This window comes from Alosa alosa, chromosome 24 (genome assembly GCF_017589495.1).
Source record: "Alosa alosa isolate M-15738 ecotype Scorff River chromosome 24, AALO_Geno_1.1, whole genome shotgun sequence".
NCBI lineage: Eukaryota > Metazoa > Chordata > Actinopteri > Clupeiformes > Clupeidae > Alosa > Alosa alosa.
In genome coordinates, this window is record NC_063212.1 from 530,569 (window position 1) to 549,157 (window position 18,589).

The 18,589-nt window shown below is 42.4% G+C and overlaps 2 protein-coding genes across 4 annotated transcripts; both read right to left on the reverse strand.

Moving 5' to 3' along the window:
• Window positions 1-5,322: 5,322 nt before the first annotated feature.
• gltpd2a (glycolipid transfer protein domain containing 2a) lies at window positions 5,323-9,488 on the reverse strand. Its single transcript, XM_048236472.1, has 4 exons — window positions 9,355-9,488; window positions 8,901-8,971; window positions 7,412-7,590; window positions 5,323-6,473 (listed from the first exon to the last, which is right to left on the reverse strand). The coding sequence occupies exons 1-4, from the start codon at window positions 9,437-9,439 to the stop codon at window positions 5,873-5,875; spliced, it is 936 nt and encodes a 311-aa protein (XP_048092429.1). The 5' UTR covers window positions 9,440-9,488; the 3' UTR covers window positions 5,323-5,872.
• A 2,376-nt stretch (window positions 9,489-11,864) lies between these two features.
• On the reverse strand, window positions 11,865-16,033 carry LOC125289519 (anti-sigma-I factor RsgI2-like). 3 transcript variants are annotated; one of them, XM_048236417.1, is made up of 6 exons: window positions 15,765-16,031; window positions 15,030-15,063; window positions 14,546-14,720; window positions 13,362-13,553; window positions 12,792-12,974; window positions 11,865-12,465 (listed from the first exon to the last, which is right to left on the reverse strand). In XM_048236417.1, exons 2-6 carry the CDS (start codon window positions 15,042-15,044, stop codon window positions 12,326-12,328), a joined length of 705 nt encoding a protein of 234 aa, XP_048092374.1. In that variant the 5' UTR covers window positions 15,045-15,063; window positions 15,765-16,031; the 3' UTR covers window positions 11,865-12,325. The 3 variants fall into 3 exon arrangements, with proteins under 3 accessions (XP_048092374.1, XP_048092373.1, XP_048092372.1); XM_048236416.1 differs by lacking the exon at window positions 15,030-15,063 and having other exon boundaries at window positions 15,765-16,033; XM_048236415.1 differs by lacking the exons at window positions 15,030-15,063; window positions 15,765-16,031 and having other exon boundaries at window positions 14,546-15,022.
• Window positions 16,034-18,589: the final 2,556 nt, after the last annotated feature.

Sequence of the window (18,589 nt, forward strand, 5' to 3'; positions counted from 1 at the left end):
GTATTCAGTAATTGTTATCATGGTTGCACTATATCGATTCTAAATGGCTAAAACTCTATTTAGCTCTTAATTCATAAACAACCAATCAAGTTCCACGTTGAAATGCCTGGACCAGTCACATTAGTCATATTCTATTGGGCCACATAATGATCACTTTATGAGAAATGTTAGACAATTTCTTTTTTTTCTTTTCATTCCTCTATGAAATCATATCTTCTTTCTCTTTTTTGTCCTCAAAGCAATATATCTTGATTGTGTGTTGCGTGGCTAACTGTACATATTACTGAGGGGGGGGGGGTGCATTCCTCTCTTTCTTAGAGAGAAAGAGGAGGGAAAAGAGTATAGAACAGAGGGAGAGGGGGTTAGGATGTATGTAAAATATCAAACCATATGATTTGCCAATGCTGATCTTAAAAGTGTGTAGATGACTGATGAAGGTAGTCTCTAAAAATAGCATCCTGGTGTTTTTTATTCACGTCTTTCTTTCAAGTTATTTAGATTTACTGTTCCATTGTATAGAGAACGTTCAGTAGCACAGCACTGAACAAGACTGGATTTTAGAGCCTAGTACTGGGGAGGAAAAAGTATTTTTTTTTCTATTTCAGTTCTTGTTAGCCTGGCACTCAATAAACTGATATTTGTTAGCATATGGCTAATATGCATGGGGCTAGTTAACATGGCGCTAGTAAGAAACCGCATCGATTTCAACAGAGGCAGATAAGCATAACACATTTTTCAATTTAGTGCTTGTAAGCACAGTACTAGCTCACTTGGTGCTGGTCAGTTTATTTGTTGTCACCATAAGGATAGTGATGCTGCTATGAGCGTCTTTGGGGCTTGACTGTGGCACAAGACCACTTTCCTTTTTCTCTCAGTATTCCCTCGTCTCATCGCCTGTTCTGTGTGTCGTATTGTTTATGTTTTTTTTTTTTGGGGGCACCATAGTTATACTTTGAGCATAATTTGAAAGGAAAGTGTGAGTGAGTATGTATGTGTGTGTATGTGCTCACATTAAAAAGAGAGCGTCTAGATAAATATTTAAATACATATGAAAAAACACATTACTACAGACATCGCCTTGACATAAAAAATCTCTTCATATCAACTCTGGTCTGTTCATGGGAAAAATATGTTTACATGGTGCAGCACTAATTGAATCAACACCATTTCTTTGTAGACTTACCTTGTGCAGAGTGGCACTCCATACCATGGCAGTTTTAGCTCCCATTCAGGCCTGTCAAACACTTCCCCATGCAATCAGTAGGAGGGAGAAAGTACAGGCCACTGCAGAGTCACCACAAAATTTATAGAGCAAAAAGTTGACCAAACATGGATTGGAGTGCCCTCTGTGTATGGGACACTGGGTCTCCACAAACAACTTCACACATATCCATAGAACACCTCATTGATACTGTCCCTTGTAGTGCTATCCTGTTCCCAGTGCATGAGGACTGGAAAAGGGACAGTCTTTTATTTCTGCCTGTTGCAACTGCCATACATTTCATATGGGAAATACTAGTGGCAGCGTTGTAGTTAAATGAGTCTTTGATACAATGGGCAAAGCACCTGTGCCACAGCTGTGGAGTGAGGAGACATAGCACTACCAACACTGCTTAGGAGTAGTCAGTGGTCACTCATGTTTGAGTCGTTTCTAAGAGAGATAGGTAAGGGGCATCCAGGGGTGAGTCTTTGGTGAGTTATTCACCTCACTGACTACACCCACTCTCTTGGGTCAGTGCCATGGACATCTCCATCCAGTACACTCCCCATTTGGTCAAACGTGGCCATGTCTGGGCAGTGGGCACCCAGTAAGATCATACCTCAAGCTGTGCTTACATCTGCATGACGACTAATAGCATTAGTAAAGTAAACCAAGGTCTCAGCAATTCTATGGTGGCCAGCAAATAGAGAACGATGACTAGTGCCAAGGTATCGTGTTTAACCTGCCCAAGATGGCCGGTCTCATGCACTGGGTTGGCTGTATAGCTGCAACATCTCTCATCCTCATTCCACGAGCCCCTGTGTAGCTTTGTCCTGTCCCATTGTGATGTCATTATTGTGTGACGGCTTCTATCTCTAGTCTTTCTGTCTAGACGTCGTCTGTGTACCACAGTCTGGTACCGCTGAGTCAGAAGCATGTGCCTTCATCGTCTCTTTAATATTCTGCCCGTTAGAAACAAACACACACACACCAACCACCACCACAACAAGCGTTGATGTCATTCACAAACGCACTATTCAAGCTGAACTTGTGCACGTACAACACACGCACTCTCTCATACACACACACAAATGGACACATTCCATCAGTCGTGATCCAGCTGAACTCGTTCCATTGTGTTCCCTATCAGTCGTACTGTCAGTCACACTGGTTCTCTCCACCACCCCCAACACCTCGCTTGCCCCAGTCAGACCCCCGCTGTATAATGTGTCCAATCACTGCACTGCCCACTGCTCAGCACTGACTAACTGCACTCTGTTGACCGGTCGATGAATTCTCCCTCAAACACACACACCACTCATGCGTGACGCTGACTGTCTGTGGCCATTCCTCTCACCTGTGCTCCAGGCTCCTCTGTGCGAAAGTGATTTCTTCTGCTCTCATCTCTCTCCATTTGGGTTTACTGTTCAATCAAACACTGCTCATGACATAATAGATGTAATTAAAGAATTAATTAAATATACCGTTATTTACAGTATATATTGCCTGACTAATAAAAAAAATACAATTGTGGAAACCTATATTCAAAAAAACAAGAATATCGTTGTAAATGAAAAATGGGAAGTAAGAAATAATAAAACATTTTTTTGTGTTTAAAAGTGTGTGCATTTTGCTTATCAAATGAAGTGAAGTTGAGCTTGTTGAGACACACACACACACACACACACACACAAGCACAAACCCTGCCAACCACAAATGATTTTGGTCTAAGAGACATTTCCTCTTTGACACCAACTGTTTCACACACCATCTCATACACAATGGTGGGGAGTGTTGATAAAAAATATGATGACATGACATGATGATCAGGTGTGAGGGATGTTGGTGAAAGACAGACAGACAAGAGACAGCTGGAAATACACAGACAACCACATGAGCAGAGTATGAACGTAAAGGAAAGATGCAGAAAGGAGAAAAAAGAGATAATGGAAGAGCTAAAGCATAAGAGATTGATGATATAACTGAGCTGGAGCTGTCTGTTTATGTAACAAGTGAAGGCTGCTCTTTCTTTTCCCATCCTGTCCTCAGCATGTTCACATCCAGCAACAGGTAAAATAACTTCAATACCTACCTGTAAAAAAACCTTACAATTCCCACTGACACAATCACCACAGTGGTCTCTCACACAGTTTGTTAGCCTCAGGAAAAAATATATTTTATGATGGAGAGGCGGCTCTTCTCATTGAAGGGGAGAGAGGGAGGGGGTGGGGTAAGAGAGGTTACATAATCTGTCCTCCAACAAATTCTATGATGACACACAGACGTTCTGAGCTGTGGCAGTGTCCTTACATAATCGAACAAGAAATCAAAATGCAGATGTTTTAAAACACACAGAAAGGGCTGGAGAAGAGAAAGAAGGATATAGAGGCAAGCGAGTGTGTCAGGTGTTACTGACTCAGTGTGTGTATGTGTGTGTGGGTGTGTGTGTATGTGTGTGTGTGTGTGTGTGTGTGTGTGTGTGTGTGTGTGTGTGTGTGTGTATGTGTGTGGGGGGGGGTGCATGTGTGGAGATAATCTCAAAACTTTAATCCCATTGACTATAATCCAGATCAGTGAGCACACACTTTGTTCTGACTGACTCCGCCCACTCATAAACGTACACACATCAACTCCACATTCTCTGCCCACTCACTCACTATCTCTCTCTTTCTCTCTCTTTTCTCACACACACACACACACACAAAACACACACTCACACAATGCTTACAAACTGTTCCCCTAAAACCAGACACAACCTTTCCCCAAGTGGTGCACACATAATCCCCAAAACACTTCTGTCCCTGCACACACACACACACACACACACACATGCTGTCGTTGGTATACAGTACATACATAGTGTAACAATCCATTTTTTGTAGGCTAAATAACATACAATTAATACATTCTTAATATTACTATTATTATTAACATTATATCTGTCTTGGTGTTGACAGAGGAAGATAGGCAGACACACGCACATAGTTCACCAGGAGGAGAGAGCCTGGTTCTCAAGGAGTCAAAGGTCACCTGAGGTCCTAAAGCTTCCGCTTCTACTCAGTCAGTAAAGGAGCTGATGACCTGATAGCACAACACTAATTAACAGTCAATCAATAAACTAATCATAGGTCATACATCGGTGTTGAGCTGAGTCATACTCTGAATAACCTCAGCTGTAAAGAATGTGCATACTCTGGGTATGTGTGAGTGAGAGTGTAGCCTACACATTAGACATATGAGTACCCCATGTCTGTACCCTTTCTGTATCCTATGACTACATGAAATGGAAGGGTGGAATCAGATGGTAGGACTAAAATGCGTTAGTATTGCAAATGCGTTATGCAATTAGTATTTTTAATCTCAAAAAGTCACAGTGAGTGATTCTTAGTATACTGATCTGAGTATGTGAACAACACCCTAATAGGCTACACAAATGCAGCCACACAGGTGTCTTAGACATGAAAAACTCTTGTGATAATAACAAATCAAATTCAATACTAGCCCTTGAACACCAGAGTAAGGCTCCGCATGTGAGTGTTCTGTGTGATGCACCGTTCTATTTTTAAAGTCTCTTCGAGTAAACGGGAAAAATCACCGCCGGGTTTGCGTGTGCCTCCACTACTAGCGCGAGCGTGTGACGTAGTCTTGTTATATCACAGATTTAGACGTAGGCATAATTAACTTTAATCCAGTCGTGTAACTCTCGATGCGCCTACTATCTCCATCTTGTGGTTAAAACAGGAAGTGCCGTTTCACTTTATGGACCCGCGATCAGGATATTGAGGTCGACCCGGAATCTTGACTCCCCAAGAAACGCAAAACGGCCAGGAAGAGCAAAATAACAAAACAATAACATAAAGTTAGGCCCTAAGCCTTGGCTAGCTTAAACCATTATGCTGCGTAAAACAGCAATGTTTCGGTCTTGTCTTCACAAAGCGGTGTCTTGTCTTCACAAATAATAGGCTGGTTGCTGTCCACTCACAGCAATCTCTACAGTATAATAATAATATCATTTTCAGTCCGGTTGAAATGACCCATAATGTGCATTGCACGCATTATTTTCCTGCTCTCACCTCTTCATTGCAGTTTATATTTACTCAGTGAACAAGAACAGGCGGTTATGATTGCTGTGCACTTGTGCTACGTTTGCTTTATTAGCCAACTTTTAGTAAAACGCACACTTAAACAGTGGAAAACGGGATTGACGTCCGTAATGGTGGATTTTCTTTGTAAAATGCTGTTCAATTGATGCAGCCACGAGTACTGCACACAATAACTTGCAGGCTTCAAAAATAAAATAAAATATTGGATTAATAGTTAATTACAAATTGTGTTCTTATGCCATGACAGTGCCAATGCCATAGACCTGCTAGAGACATCTTTTACGTTGTTATAAGGCGTGGTCCTAGGGATCTTTAGCTCATAAAATCATTCATTCAGCTTTCTTTCTCTTTCTCCCCCTATATTTCTCTCCCCTCTCTTTCTCCTTCCTTGCCCTTTGCCTTTCCTACACTCTTCATCCCTTGTTCCACAGCTTTCACACTTGTAGAGCTCTTTTTCTCTCTTTACATATTTTTTCCCCTCAGACTCCAGTTCTCTCCTCCACTCATTTCCACTTCACCTCCCTCACTCAATTTGTCTTTTTCTGTTCCCTTCCCTTCCTCCCCATCCCTAGGGCAGTTCCAGCATGTTTCTCTCCTCCAGCATCCTCTGAGTCCTGTGATGCACTTTCTTGATGGCAGCGACCAGTGTCCGCATCACCGGTTTGGCCTCCTCCTGCGAGGTCACGCACACCAGCTCCAGGAACACCTTCCGGGCCGGCATGGCACCGAACGCCACCTCGGCGGCCTGCCTCAGGAGCCACGGGTGGTGCGGTGCCAGGGCCTGCCGGTAGGCCTCACGGCACAGCTCCCCGGGCGAGCGCAGGTGGCCCTCGGCATCAGGGCCCTCGTGGAGCTTATCGAGGAGCAGCCGCAGCCAGAGCAGCGAGCGGTGGAGCCGCAGCAAAGTACGACTGCCTGACGGAGTGTGCCGGCTGAAGTCCACCAGGCCGGCGCCCAGCTCGCCGTCCAGCATGGAGCGGACAGAGTGGTAGGTACCTGCGTCTAGGGGGAGAGGGGTGTCCACAGCAGCGGCATTGTTGAGGCGCTGCTGCCACAGGGCGCTCCGGGCAATGTGAGAGGAGGGAGAGGAGAGGTCACGTAAGAGTGTGATCTTTTCCTGGACTTTCGGGGAGAAGAAGCTCACAAGAGCGCCAAGGGAGTTCATGAACCTGAGGCCGAGGAAGGGAGGGCGTGAGATGTTGGGGAAGAAACAGAGAAAAGGAGATTTTATGTAGGCTCAAGATGGGCTTCACTCTGGGTAATGGATATTGAGAAAAACTTAATTCCTTTAAAAACGTTATCCTTCGAAAGTATTGAACGCAATAGCTTTGCTTTGTAATTGTAATAGAGGAATATATTTTAGTACATGGAGCTACTAAGCTAAGTACTAAAAAGTAAAAAAATATACATAAACTATACAGACAATACTGAATACCATTCCTCCATCTGTATACTGCCTAACTAAGCAACAGCCTCTGATTCTTCTTAAAGTTTAACTCCGGAGTAAAAATAACATAGGGTCTATTTACGGTAGTTAACGAGTTCAAACTTTTGATTGAAAGAAAAATTATGTTAATTGGTGGAGATTTGAGCAACAACGTTTTTTGCATTATCACTGAATGGCTTACAGTGAATGCTAAGGGGGCAATTAGGACGTCAAAAAAACAAATGCTATTTTGTACCACTGACAATGCTCAAAATACCACACTTCTGTGGTAGTGTGGTGAGGGTCTCTACAGACAAACTGAAGTACTGTAAACTTTGAAAGTGTACAGAGAGGTTATAACAAGACTGTAGGAAGAAAATTGCCTGGCTTCCTGATCCGGTAGCGTCAAATCAGCAGGTGCGTTCGATCTTGCAGCTCACACTACCACAGAAGTGTAATGCATTGTCAGTGGTGTAAAATAGTGTTTGTTTTTTGATGTGCTACCTCTTAGCATTCGCTGTAAGCCCATTCAGTGAGATAATACAAAAAACGGTCTTGCTCGAAATTCCAGCAATTAACATAATTTTGCTCTCAATCAAAAGTTTGAACTTTAATTTAACTACCATAAATTTAGACCTTATGTTGTTTTTACTCCAGAGTTACACTCTTACTTTTACTGACTTGATAAGCTCCTCCCAGCTGGACAGGTATTCATCCAGTATGACATCAGAGGCGGGGCCTAAGGCATAGGTCAGGTGTGAATAGAGATGGGACACCTGAAAGTCCTGCCCAGGACACTCTTCCATGAGGATGTCATTCTCAGCGATATGGTTGCTTTCAGCAATGGCATGAGGCTCTGGCTAAACAAGGTAAAAATCAAGGCACTTTATATTAAGGCACTTATGTAAGATATATACGGGTACGATTCATGCAAGTAATGATTAACTAATATATGAATCATGATGATTATAATGAATTAGTTAATGATTAGTGAATTGTGACTTCCTGATGCTCTTCATGCCCAATGGTTAAGTAACTGTGGAGCTATGTGGTTACTTCACTCTTACTTCATTATCAATTAAAAATGTTCATTCACAGTTACTTCATACATTATTTGTTATTCCTGTAAATGAGCTGGATCCAGTAGGGGCCTACACTAGGGGGCTCCACTGCAGTTCTAAACCTCACTCCCCCAAGACCACCAGAGACGTGCCAGCAACATACACTAGCACCTGCGGTTTCAGCCTTCTTGCTAGTACAGCTGCCTTACATGTCTGAGATTGCAAGGTGATGGCAATTTTGATATCACAGATGAATGAAAACCCAGTCAGGTAATGGAAATATCAGAAACAGAGATTTATTTACAGTGATGTACATAAAGAGAGAGACAGCATGGCTTCACATTGTCAGCCAATTGTCAGGGTAAAAGTATCCGGTTGATGAAAGATACCAGTTTACATGGACTACACTGAATCAGATCCTGTTTAGTGCCAACATGGCAACCCAGAGCAGATAACTACTGACAGAGCAACCCAGAGCAGATAACTACTGACAGAGCAACCCAGAGCAGATAACTACTGACATAGGGGAAGCACCCCTGCAGAACAGGGTTACACAGCACAAACATCATATTGTCCCTCATCGCTACAGTCACATCAAGATATACTCAGGAATACAGGAACAGACTGAAATAAAGACAGTCCTGTCATATGTGGAGGCTGAATTCCTCTATCCATTCCAAGGATACAGAATAAGAAACATAAAAAAGAAAACGAAGGACAGACATGAACTACTTATGAATATAAAAAATATAATAAATGGGTTCTGATCTCAATATTCTCAGAGGGCAATACAGTCCGATCCAGAGTGTCATGTGTGAACACACGCACTCCCACACCAGACTCATTGCAACCTCAGAGAAGGAGGTCACCAGTGCATCTCTGAGCTGTCTGGTAGTGAGGTTTATTGGAAGTTACATGGAATCCTGCTAATTTGGTAGAATAACAGTTAAGGTATGATGTAATTGTGAATTAAATTTAGTGTTCAAGTTAAACGTTGATTAGTATTTAGCAGGATGGATAAGAGGAAAGATAACAGGTAGAAGGGGTTGAGATTATCATTAAAGGGATACATGTATACTTTGACATATATGCGCGTGTGTGTGTGTCACCTTGCTTGTTTGGCTGTACACACTGAAGCAGGGTCTCCAGACTGAATTACAACCCTCTGGGGTCCCCTGAGCTAAGAACACACACATACATTCATACATTGAGGCGCGCACACACAGACACACACACACAGAGACACACACACACACACACACACACACACACACACACACACACACACACACACACACACACACACACACACACACACATACACTAAAGGAACCAATCTTACATCAAACATTTACAACTTTTAAACCTTGTGATGCCAGTGAAAAAAAATAAATGTGGCAGATTGTAATGGTATAATAACCTTTCTTTATTTTCAGTAGACAAACACACATACATACACACAGAAACACACACACACACACACACATGCGCGCACACACACACGCAGAAGCAGAACACACACACACACACACACACACATTAAATGAATGAATGGGAACTTACGTAGCCAGTATGAACTCACAAATAGCAGCAGAACCAACATGGAGGCAGGAAGCAGGAACACACGGAGTAAACGGAGTGACCTCATGCTGCTGGTGGCTCACGCTGCCACACACACATTAGCCCTCTCTCCCTCCCTCACTCTCTCCCTCCCTCACTCTCTCCCTCCCTCACTCTCTCCCTCCCTAACTCTCTGGCTTTCTCTCTCTCCAGAGCCAGTTTTGAACTTCTACACTCCACTCAGGCTCTTCAACCTCTCTCTACCCTACTGTTTGTTGTGTCCCTCTTCACCCTCCTCTCCTTACCTTTGACCTCAGTGTCGTAACTGTTTATTTGCTCCCACACAACTCAACACACTGATGAGCAGATATCTTTCCCTCTCTGTCCCTCTACACCTCCATCTTAATACATCTCTTCTCTTTGTCCTATCCTTCCTATTCATGAGCACATTGAAAGTGTGTCACTGTAATGATAGCATGGTATTCATAAATCTAAACACTGGATAACACATTCTAAAACTGATAGTTCCGGTTCTTGATTATGATTGGCTGAATCGCGTTCAGTGTCATTGTAAAATCCAACGCAACACTTCATGTTGACCGCATTTCATTCTATATTACTGCACAAATTGATAGACTACTTTAACAACTACAGAAGAACTGCCATTCTGTTACACATTTCGTTCCCTCCCTCTCAGTACTTCTGAGAGAGCACCTCCAGTGGAGCCTAATGCCAGGGGAATACCAGGCGTGGTCAGATGAAACATGTGCTGTAGGCTGAGATGTTACACCTCACCTGGACTCTGGACAAGTGAGTACTCTAGCTCAGATACAGTAATCTTATCATGTCACACGCACACACACACACACGCATACAGGCACACACACACACACACACACACACAAAATGCACATGCACGCACACTCACACACATACACACACATGTAAAAACAATTGTACAGTATGAGTAGAGACACACATTCATGGCAAACATACGGTGGCCCAGACAGCTCAACGAAATACAAAAGCCACAATCCGACCCAAAAAGCGTTGCAATATGGCCGCCGAGTGGAGGGACTTGCCTAAAAGGACTTTGGTTTTACTTTGATCTCAATTGCTGTGTCTTCAAAAGTTTCGTATCAGCTACTAGAGGGCACCTATATGTGCATATTGTGCATACTATTTAACATAAAAACTTTGTTTAAACTTTGTAATGTAGGTCTTGAAAAGGACACTTGAGGAATGTATTTTTCACTTTTGTAAACTTTATACTTTTTGAGATATTAACAAAAAGCAAGCTTATTTTCCCCATAGACTTTGCATTGGTACTATGACATTACAATGGGCTAATTAACTTGATTTGCACATGTATCAACTTCCAGCTGCTCAACTAGGACCCATCAAAGGGCCAGTTAAACTGATTGCACCTGTATCAACTGCTTTCTGCTCAACTAGGCCAACGCTCTCTGTGTCTCTCCATTCTACAAGGATATAAGGCACATTCCATCCAACTTTCTATCCATTCATCCTCTTCAAACCATTCACTCACCCACCCATTAAACTATCCATCAACAACAATATTTTCTCTGCCCACAACTGTTAATATAATGAAAATATATAAAAATAAATGTCCTCACTACAATAATTGACTATTAAATAATTTAACTATTTAAACTACTCAACTATTTAACTGTTCAGCCATTTCAACTGTCAGTTGTTATCAACTATGGCTCCAGCCAACTGTTTCCTCTGCCCACAACTGTTTCCAAATAAAAGTTTGTTTTGTATTTTATGTTACAGTAATATACAGTATGTTTTGCATCTTCATGCACTGGTAATTTCCTCGAAATTACATTTTCTAGTTTCAGATGTAAAATCCGAATGTGCTCATAAACAAGTCAATCAAGACATCTCCAGAAACAGAGCCTTTTTGCCCAGTGAATCAGCATCATTGCATAATCTTCCATCAATCAGACACACAACCATCCAGAGTTTTACATATTTTATTTATCATTTTTGAGGAGGAGACTTTTTGTAGCTTTAGTAGATGAGCATATTAATGAAAATACACAAGCTGGCTAGTTTTCTGGCAGCAATTCAGCAGCTACTGGCTAATACGGTAAAGGCTACGGTTGCTACAAACAAATGTAGTTACTCCTTATAGCCTAGTTGTCTCATTGCTGGGTTGCTGGGGGCACTTGAGCAAAACTCTTCCACAGATGCGCCATATTTCGCGTAGTTTATTCTCCTCCCAGCTAGTGTTGTAGGCTTGTGTACGCACACATTCAGAGGTGAGTGGTCTCCCCACAAGAACAGACCACTGCTCACTTCCGTAGTGTTGTTGCTTTTGTAATTATGTTGTGGCTAATGTATTTTGTTAAGCCGCCTTTTGCAGTCATGTTCTGACACTTGGAAGTGTTTATGCTGTCGTGTTTTGGCTTTTGCAATTGTGTTGTGACTTTTGTATTTTGTTGAGCCGTCTGGGCCACCGTACTACAAACACTGCAATGTTGTAATAATAAGTTGTGTTTTATTATAAGTTCTGGAAGTGAAACATTAGCTTATTTAGGCAGGTTGTGAGCAAGGGTGGGAGGATCTTCTCAAACTAACACACACACACACACACATACACACACACACACACACACACACACACACACACACACTCAGACACTCACACACACACTCCTTATACAAATACAACTCACATTCATGCCTGATATCACTTTCTCAAGCTACACCATTTATACAGTATCTATAAACATAATTTACAGTACAGAACAGTGTGCTCTTCTATGATATACGATATATAATATAACTCTATTGAGGAGTGTGGATAAAATAGTATAGAATGGGTAAGTACAGAATCATGGCTGTGGCAGGTGAATGGCACCTAGTGCAAACTGTGATCTTAATCATGGCTCATTTTTATTGCTGCATGCCATTGGACAAGCGCTGGGGCTTCTGTCCTCCATCACTGGTGGGAGAACTTGCTGATGGGGTCCGCCCCGCCAGAGAAGACAGTGGTCAGGCCCTTGTGGGCGGACACATGCTTGAGTGGGGGTGGCTGCTTCAGTTCTTTGAGCAGCTGAGGATTTCCGAGTCCACATCCACCTGGGAGACACAAAAACAAACAAAAAACCCCTCCAAAATTTGGAATCTTACTCATTCTAACTTTCTTACTGTATTTTCAGTTTCCATGCATCTGTTTAAATTTCAATATGGTTTTCTCAGTTTTTTTCCCTATCTTGGCGTAAAGGCTATGATGTCCACTTTGGACGTCCACTATGATGTCCACTTCCATGTGGTGCTGTAAGGGAACTAAAATAGAAACAAGAATCACTGTTATCCTATCTACAGTCTGTGCGGTACGTTGTACACACACACATGCACACACACGCACACACACACATTATAAATATGAAGGCAAGCCTTCCCACCTGGCACTGTGGGTGATGGCTGTTGAGTCAGAGGGAGAGACAGGCTTTGGGGTGTGGCTACAGGAGGGGGTGGGGCTACCGGAGAGGGCGTGGTTTCTCTGGGAGGTGAAGCTGCAGGGCCCGAGGCCTTCTGAGAGCTGCGACGGGCATGGCTTTCCAGCAGCTCGGCAAACAGCTGCAAACCTGACAGGGGAATAAAGAATAGTATTGAAGAGGAGTGTTTGTGTCCCATGATATTGCTTTCGAAGATAAATCACTGACAAGCATTCAAAACAAAAACAATTCACTGACAATCATTTTAGTGCTTTACTATTCATTTGAAGGCACTATGTTTTTTTAGTATTGTTCTCTAGCTTTGTTGTTTTGTGTGCAAGTTCTTTTTAGGACAAAAGCTATGAATGAATGAATGAATGAATTAATTAATTAATCTATTTAAAGCTATGAATGACTAGGAGCTTCCAAACCTTTGACTAATACTGTATAACACATCAGCCTCTGCTGTCACTGGCCCACTCAATGAGTGACTACTCAACACTGATGTGTGTGTGTGTGCTTATGTGTGATATACACCTGCTGGACCTGTTGGTGAAGACACAGTGGCATTGGATGTGGTCGAAGTGCTCAGTGAGAGAGACAGGCTTTGGGGTGTGGCTACAGGAGAGGGTGTGGCTTCCCTGGGTGGTGAAGCTGCAGGCTCTGGGGAGGCCTTTCGAAGGCTGCGATTGGCATGGCTTTCCAGCAGCTCGGCAAACAGCTGTGAACCTGACAGGGAAATTAAGAGGAGTGTTGTGTCCATGATATTGCTTTTGCACATACAGCAAGTCCCTGACAATCATGATGTCCCCCGTAATTACGTTGATTTTCCCACCAGTAGTGTTCATGTGCTTTGCCATCGGAATGTGTGAAAAACATGGATGCCACAACAAAGGTTAAAACACACGTTCACTAATCTTAAATAAACAACTGTATTTGCTTACAAATATAATGTAAGATGCTTGTGAAAGAAGGATATGCAGCTTTCAAGTGACAAAAACGGCAAATTCCCCAGTTCACATTAAAACTGTTGGACATGAAAGGCCACACAAACTACAACATGACGACAAAGGTGATGACGAGCCCCTAGCTGGGCAACTCGTGTAGCAAAATCTAGCCCCAGTTTCCCACCTCTGATTCCAACATGAAGTGACGTGAATGATGCGAAATGATGACGTTTTCACTAGGAAACCAACCAGCTTCAAGCAGACATCTGGAAATCTTTTCCAGTCTTGGAGGAGTTCCCATATATTTTGAGCACCAGTAGGCTGCCTTTCTTTCACTCGTTCATTAAGGTAAATGGTGGCTACTTTGAAGACTTTGTTTTTCATTTTGTTTTTCTAAAATGTTTGTGTTATCATAGTTTTGATGTCTTCAGTTAAACAATGGATGTTGACTAGGTGCTTCCAAACTTTTGAATAACAGGGAAGCTTCACCAGGCGCAACTGAAGCGTTCTGTTTGCGTTGCGTCTGCTGCAACAATACGTTTCCATTATAATCAATGAAAGTAGCTACACCAGACGTGATAGCGGTGTGTACATTCGAAAAAAATAGACCAGTCTTCTAAAATGGATTTTACGCACCACAAACGGAACGCTTCAGTTACGTGCCTGGTGTAGCTTCCCTGTAATAGGCTACTGCATAACAACCTCTGCCGTCACTGGCCCAATCAGTGTGCAGACTACTTGACACTGACGTGTGTGTGTTTGTGTGATACACACCTGGTCCTCTTGGTGAAGACACAGTAGCATTGGACGTGGTCTGAGGAGAGGAGGCAGTGGCACTGATGGGGGTCTGAGGAGACGAGGGGCTTGACGTCTGATGAATAGTGCTTACAGGGGTGGCATTGGGATAGAGAGGAATAATGAGGACCTCTCTCTGTGAGGAGGGAGAGGGCTGGAGAAGAACAGAAGGACACAAGACCAGGGGAAGAAGTGAATGAGTTTGAAATGTGAGTGAGAGCATTGAGACAGAAAGGGATGAGAGATTAGGGAGGGGAAAGCAACAAGTGAGTAGGCTACTGTCAATCATTTTCCTCAGTCATACCCATAAGTTACTGCCATTCCAACAGTAGATACCACCACTGGATATTACCATGAGTCAGCACCATGACATTGTGAACATTTGGAAAAGTTCAATCTTATGCACTTGTGCTTATTTGTATGTAATTTACTGGCACATGAACCGACATTGTGTTTTCCTTACCTGGCTCTCCTCCATAATGTATTTTTTTTTATTTCTACTCCAGAGGAATGAAAAATGAAAAGACAGAGAGAGAGAGAGAGAGAGAGAGAGATTTATCAATGTTATCTCTGCTCACACATTTGATTCAAATGATGAAAGGTCATATTCAGATAGGTTTAGATGGATTCAGATAGGTTCAGATAGATATAGTCAGCTGTTAGATATGATTCAAACAGTTATCAAACAATGCAACTTCTCTAAATCTTTGCACCTCCTGCATCCATGTGGGAAAACTTGAGAGGAAAGTTGACATTAACCCGTTTCTAAAGTTTCTAAAACATTTCAGAGATCAAGTTATAAACTCCAGACTGGACTGTTTTGAAAAGGCAATGAGCGAAAATATGTGGAGACTGTAGGCCTATAATTCCTTACTCATAATTGCCCCTATGCGGAAACTTAAGCTGCCACAGTAAAATGCACACAAAAAATGCAAACGAAGAGCCAAACACGGAGACAGAAACTATGAAACGACAGACATGTTCATCGCAGAAACACCTGCACTCTTTTCCACAGCCGTGATCACATGCATACGCCCTTCACAGCCTTAGGCTAGCCTACTAGGTTAAGCTACGTTACAGCTGATTTGTTTCTTTTCAACAGCAAGGTAAATGTTTTTATTATTATTGTTATTATTAAGCTATTATATTATTAATGCCGAACTTAGGTGTTTTGCTATTTAGTTTTCGCCTTACTTACCTGCCGTGGCTTCGCTGCCCAGTCTGTGTGACAGCGCATTAATAATTGACGCTGTTTTATGACTTCGGGTCCAGGGGTTGTCGCTGGTAGCAACTGCTTTATTAAAAACGACTCTAGGCCTACTATGGCATCAACTAGCACCCGCCAGCTTTACTACTTCACTTATGATTTCGTCATTGGCTGCGGATCACTCCATTTCACAAAAAAACTGGTCCACGACACACTAAATAGCTCTGGAATCAGTCACGCAGAAATTCCCTATAGACCCTTTCAACAATAAAAACAAAAACAATGCTTGAACATTCTATTTGGTTCCCAATCTACTTCCTCTGCATTAAGATAACATATGGAATGTTACTGTAAAACGGAAGCCTTGTGGGGCCAACTATGATGCTGATAATGGAACTCTTGAAAGGGTCCGGTTTCAGGTCCCTAACAACCGTCGTTAAGAACGAACTCGGAGGACAAGCAAACCCAGAGCCGTATAGCAATACATTGGAAGAAAGACGCAAGGTGCTTGAAAATTGTTAACTTTTGGCAGAGAAAAGCAGACGGAAATTCCCCTGTGTGGTACAGGAGACATTTCATTTTTTTTGTGATATGTCCGTTCAAAGCTAAAAATGTTTAAAACGCCAATAAAGTAACGTTAGGCAGGCCTAGGTGCTAGACATTTGGATACGAAGCATGCATTATGAAGCTACGAAATTATGCCACAAATGTTAGCTTCATGCTCAAGAGGAAAAACTCAAGTCATGTACTGTAGACTAAATAAAAACAATAAATAAAAACACGTTAACAAAGTGTTTTTATCATATTCCTCCAGTGTCTTCCATGTCGTTAATCCTGCTAGTCATAGACCACTTGACTGAACTGAACTAGGGAAAACAGCGTCGGAAAGATTCAGTTACTATCAGTTGATAACAGACATGTTGTAGCCTACAACACTGCCATCTGCTGGTTGTTCAGTGGAGGGTGTCTTCGCATTCAAATCTAGTGGTATTTATTTGTGGATCTTGGTGTGCAGTAGGAAGGTCTCAAAATTACGTCATCGACATAAAAGCAAAAAGGAGATTCACATTAATGCAGATTCCACATACAAAGTCAAGCATATTTATTTTCAAATCTCGAAAATATATTTACAAAGACACGTTTATTTATAAAAATTTGTTTATTTATTTGTATGTCACATTTTTATATTTGTATTTTGTATTTGGATATTTATAAATGTATGTATATGTATATCCTTTTATATATATTTAAATCATTTTGAGACAATCCTCACTCCATAGAAAACACACATGCCCACAGGCACAAAGTCAAAAAGAGACAGGCAAGGATAGTTTAGGCCTACCATAGATTCGAAAGATTAGATTATATTAGATTAGATTCAACTTTATTGTCATTGTGCAGAGTACAAGTACAAAGACAACGAAATGCAGTTTGCGTCTAAGTGCAAAACAAAAGCAGAAAAGTGCAAGATAGATAGATAGATCAGATACTTTATTGATCCCCAGGGGAAATTCAAGAAATGCAATGATAGAATGCAAGAATGAAGAATGCAATGTAATATACAAAGTATAGACAGTGGTGCATAGACAGGTCAAGAATTATAGTGCAGTGTAGACACTAGTATACAGTTGATTTACAGAAGGTGGTTTATAAATTAAATATAAATATGCAGTGCAGTGTATTAGCAGTTACCTTATAAGAGCAGAATAAATATGGCTATGTAGAAGTGTAAGTGTAATTACAGTATGTACATTTGTAAATAAATAGAACACTATGGGTGGGATAGGGTAGTGCAATTGTCCGGGTCTGGGGATGTCCGCCTCCTTGTTGTCCCTGTCAAGGTTGCTATGGTCGTGAACACCTCAACAGGCATAAGCAAGGAGACATCGGGCAGGGGCGGGTTACCGGGATGCAAAGCTAGAGTTCAGTAGGGTGACAGCCGCAGGAAAGAAGCTTCCTCTGAACCTGCTGGTTCGGGTGCAGAGAGACCTGTAACACCTCCCGGAGAGGAGTGGGTTGAACAGTCTGGTTGGGGTGAGAACAGTCTTTGATGATGCTGTGCGTCTTACGCAAGCATCGCTTGCCCTGGATGGCCTCAATGAAGGGGAGTGAGGAACCGATGATGCGTTGGGAAGTTTTCACCACCCTCTGCAGTGCTGTTTTTGGTCATAGGCAGAGCAGTTGCCATACCAAACTGTGACACAGTTGGTGAGGATGCTTTCAATGGTGCAGCGGTAGAAGTTCACCAGGATCTGAGGAGGACTCTCTTTAGTCTCCTCAGAAAGAAGAGACGCTGGTGAGCCTTCTTGATCAGGGTAGAGTTGTTGATGAGGTCCTCAGAGATGTGGACACCTAGAAACTTGAAGCTGGTGACAAGCTCCACTTCAGTCCCGTTGATCAGAATGGGTGTGTGTGTGTGCTAGCTTTAGACTTCCTAAAGTCCACAATGAGCTCTTTGGTCTTCTTGGTGTTGAGAGCCAGGTTGTTGTCAGTGCACCACAATATTAGGTGCTGGACCTCCTCCCTGTAGGCCGTCTCATCGTTGTTGCTGATGAGACCAATCACCATAGTGTCATCTGCAAACTTGACAATGGTGTTAGACCCATGTACAGGTGTACAGTCGTGGGTTTAAAGGGAGTAGAAGAGAGGGCTCAGCACACATCCCTGTGGTACGCTGGTTTTCAGGGTGATGGTTGAGGAGGTGTGATTATCTAACCTAACAGACTGAGGTCTGTTGGTTAGGAAGTCCAAAATCCAGTTACAGAGGGAGGTATTGATGCCCAGTTCACTGAGTTTGGTGATCAGTTTGGAGGGGA

Bases quoted from the DNA above. Each gene is read 5' to 3' on its own strand.
- gltpd2a (XM_048236472.1), bottom strand. From the start codon at position 9,439: ATGAGGTCACTCCGTTTACTCCGTGTGTTCCTGCTTCCTGCCTCCATG. The intron at 8,972-9,354 runs GTAAGTTCCCAT...GTGTGTTCTTAG, and splicing joins TGTGAGTTCATACTGGCTAC to CTCAGGGGACCCCAGAGGGT. The intron at 6,474-7,411 runs GTCAGTAAAAGT...CCTCGGCCTCAG, and splicing joins AGCTGGGAGGAGCTTATCAA to GTTCATGAACTCCCTTGGCG.
- LOC125289519 (XM_048236415.1), bottom strand. From the start codon at position 14,855: ATGATTGACAGTAGCCTACTCACTTGTTGCTTTCCCCTCCCTAATCTC. The intron at 13,554-14,545 runs GTGTGTATCACA...TTTCCCTGTCAG, and splicing joins GTCTTCACCAAGAGGACCAG to GTTCACAGCTGTTTGCCGAG. The intron at 12,466-12,791 runs GTGGGAAGGCTT...TGTGTCTCCCAG, and splicing joins GCCATCACCCACAGTGCCAG to GTGGATGTGGACTCGGAAAT.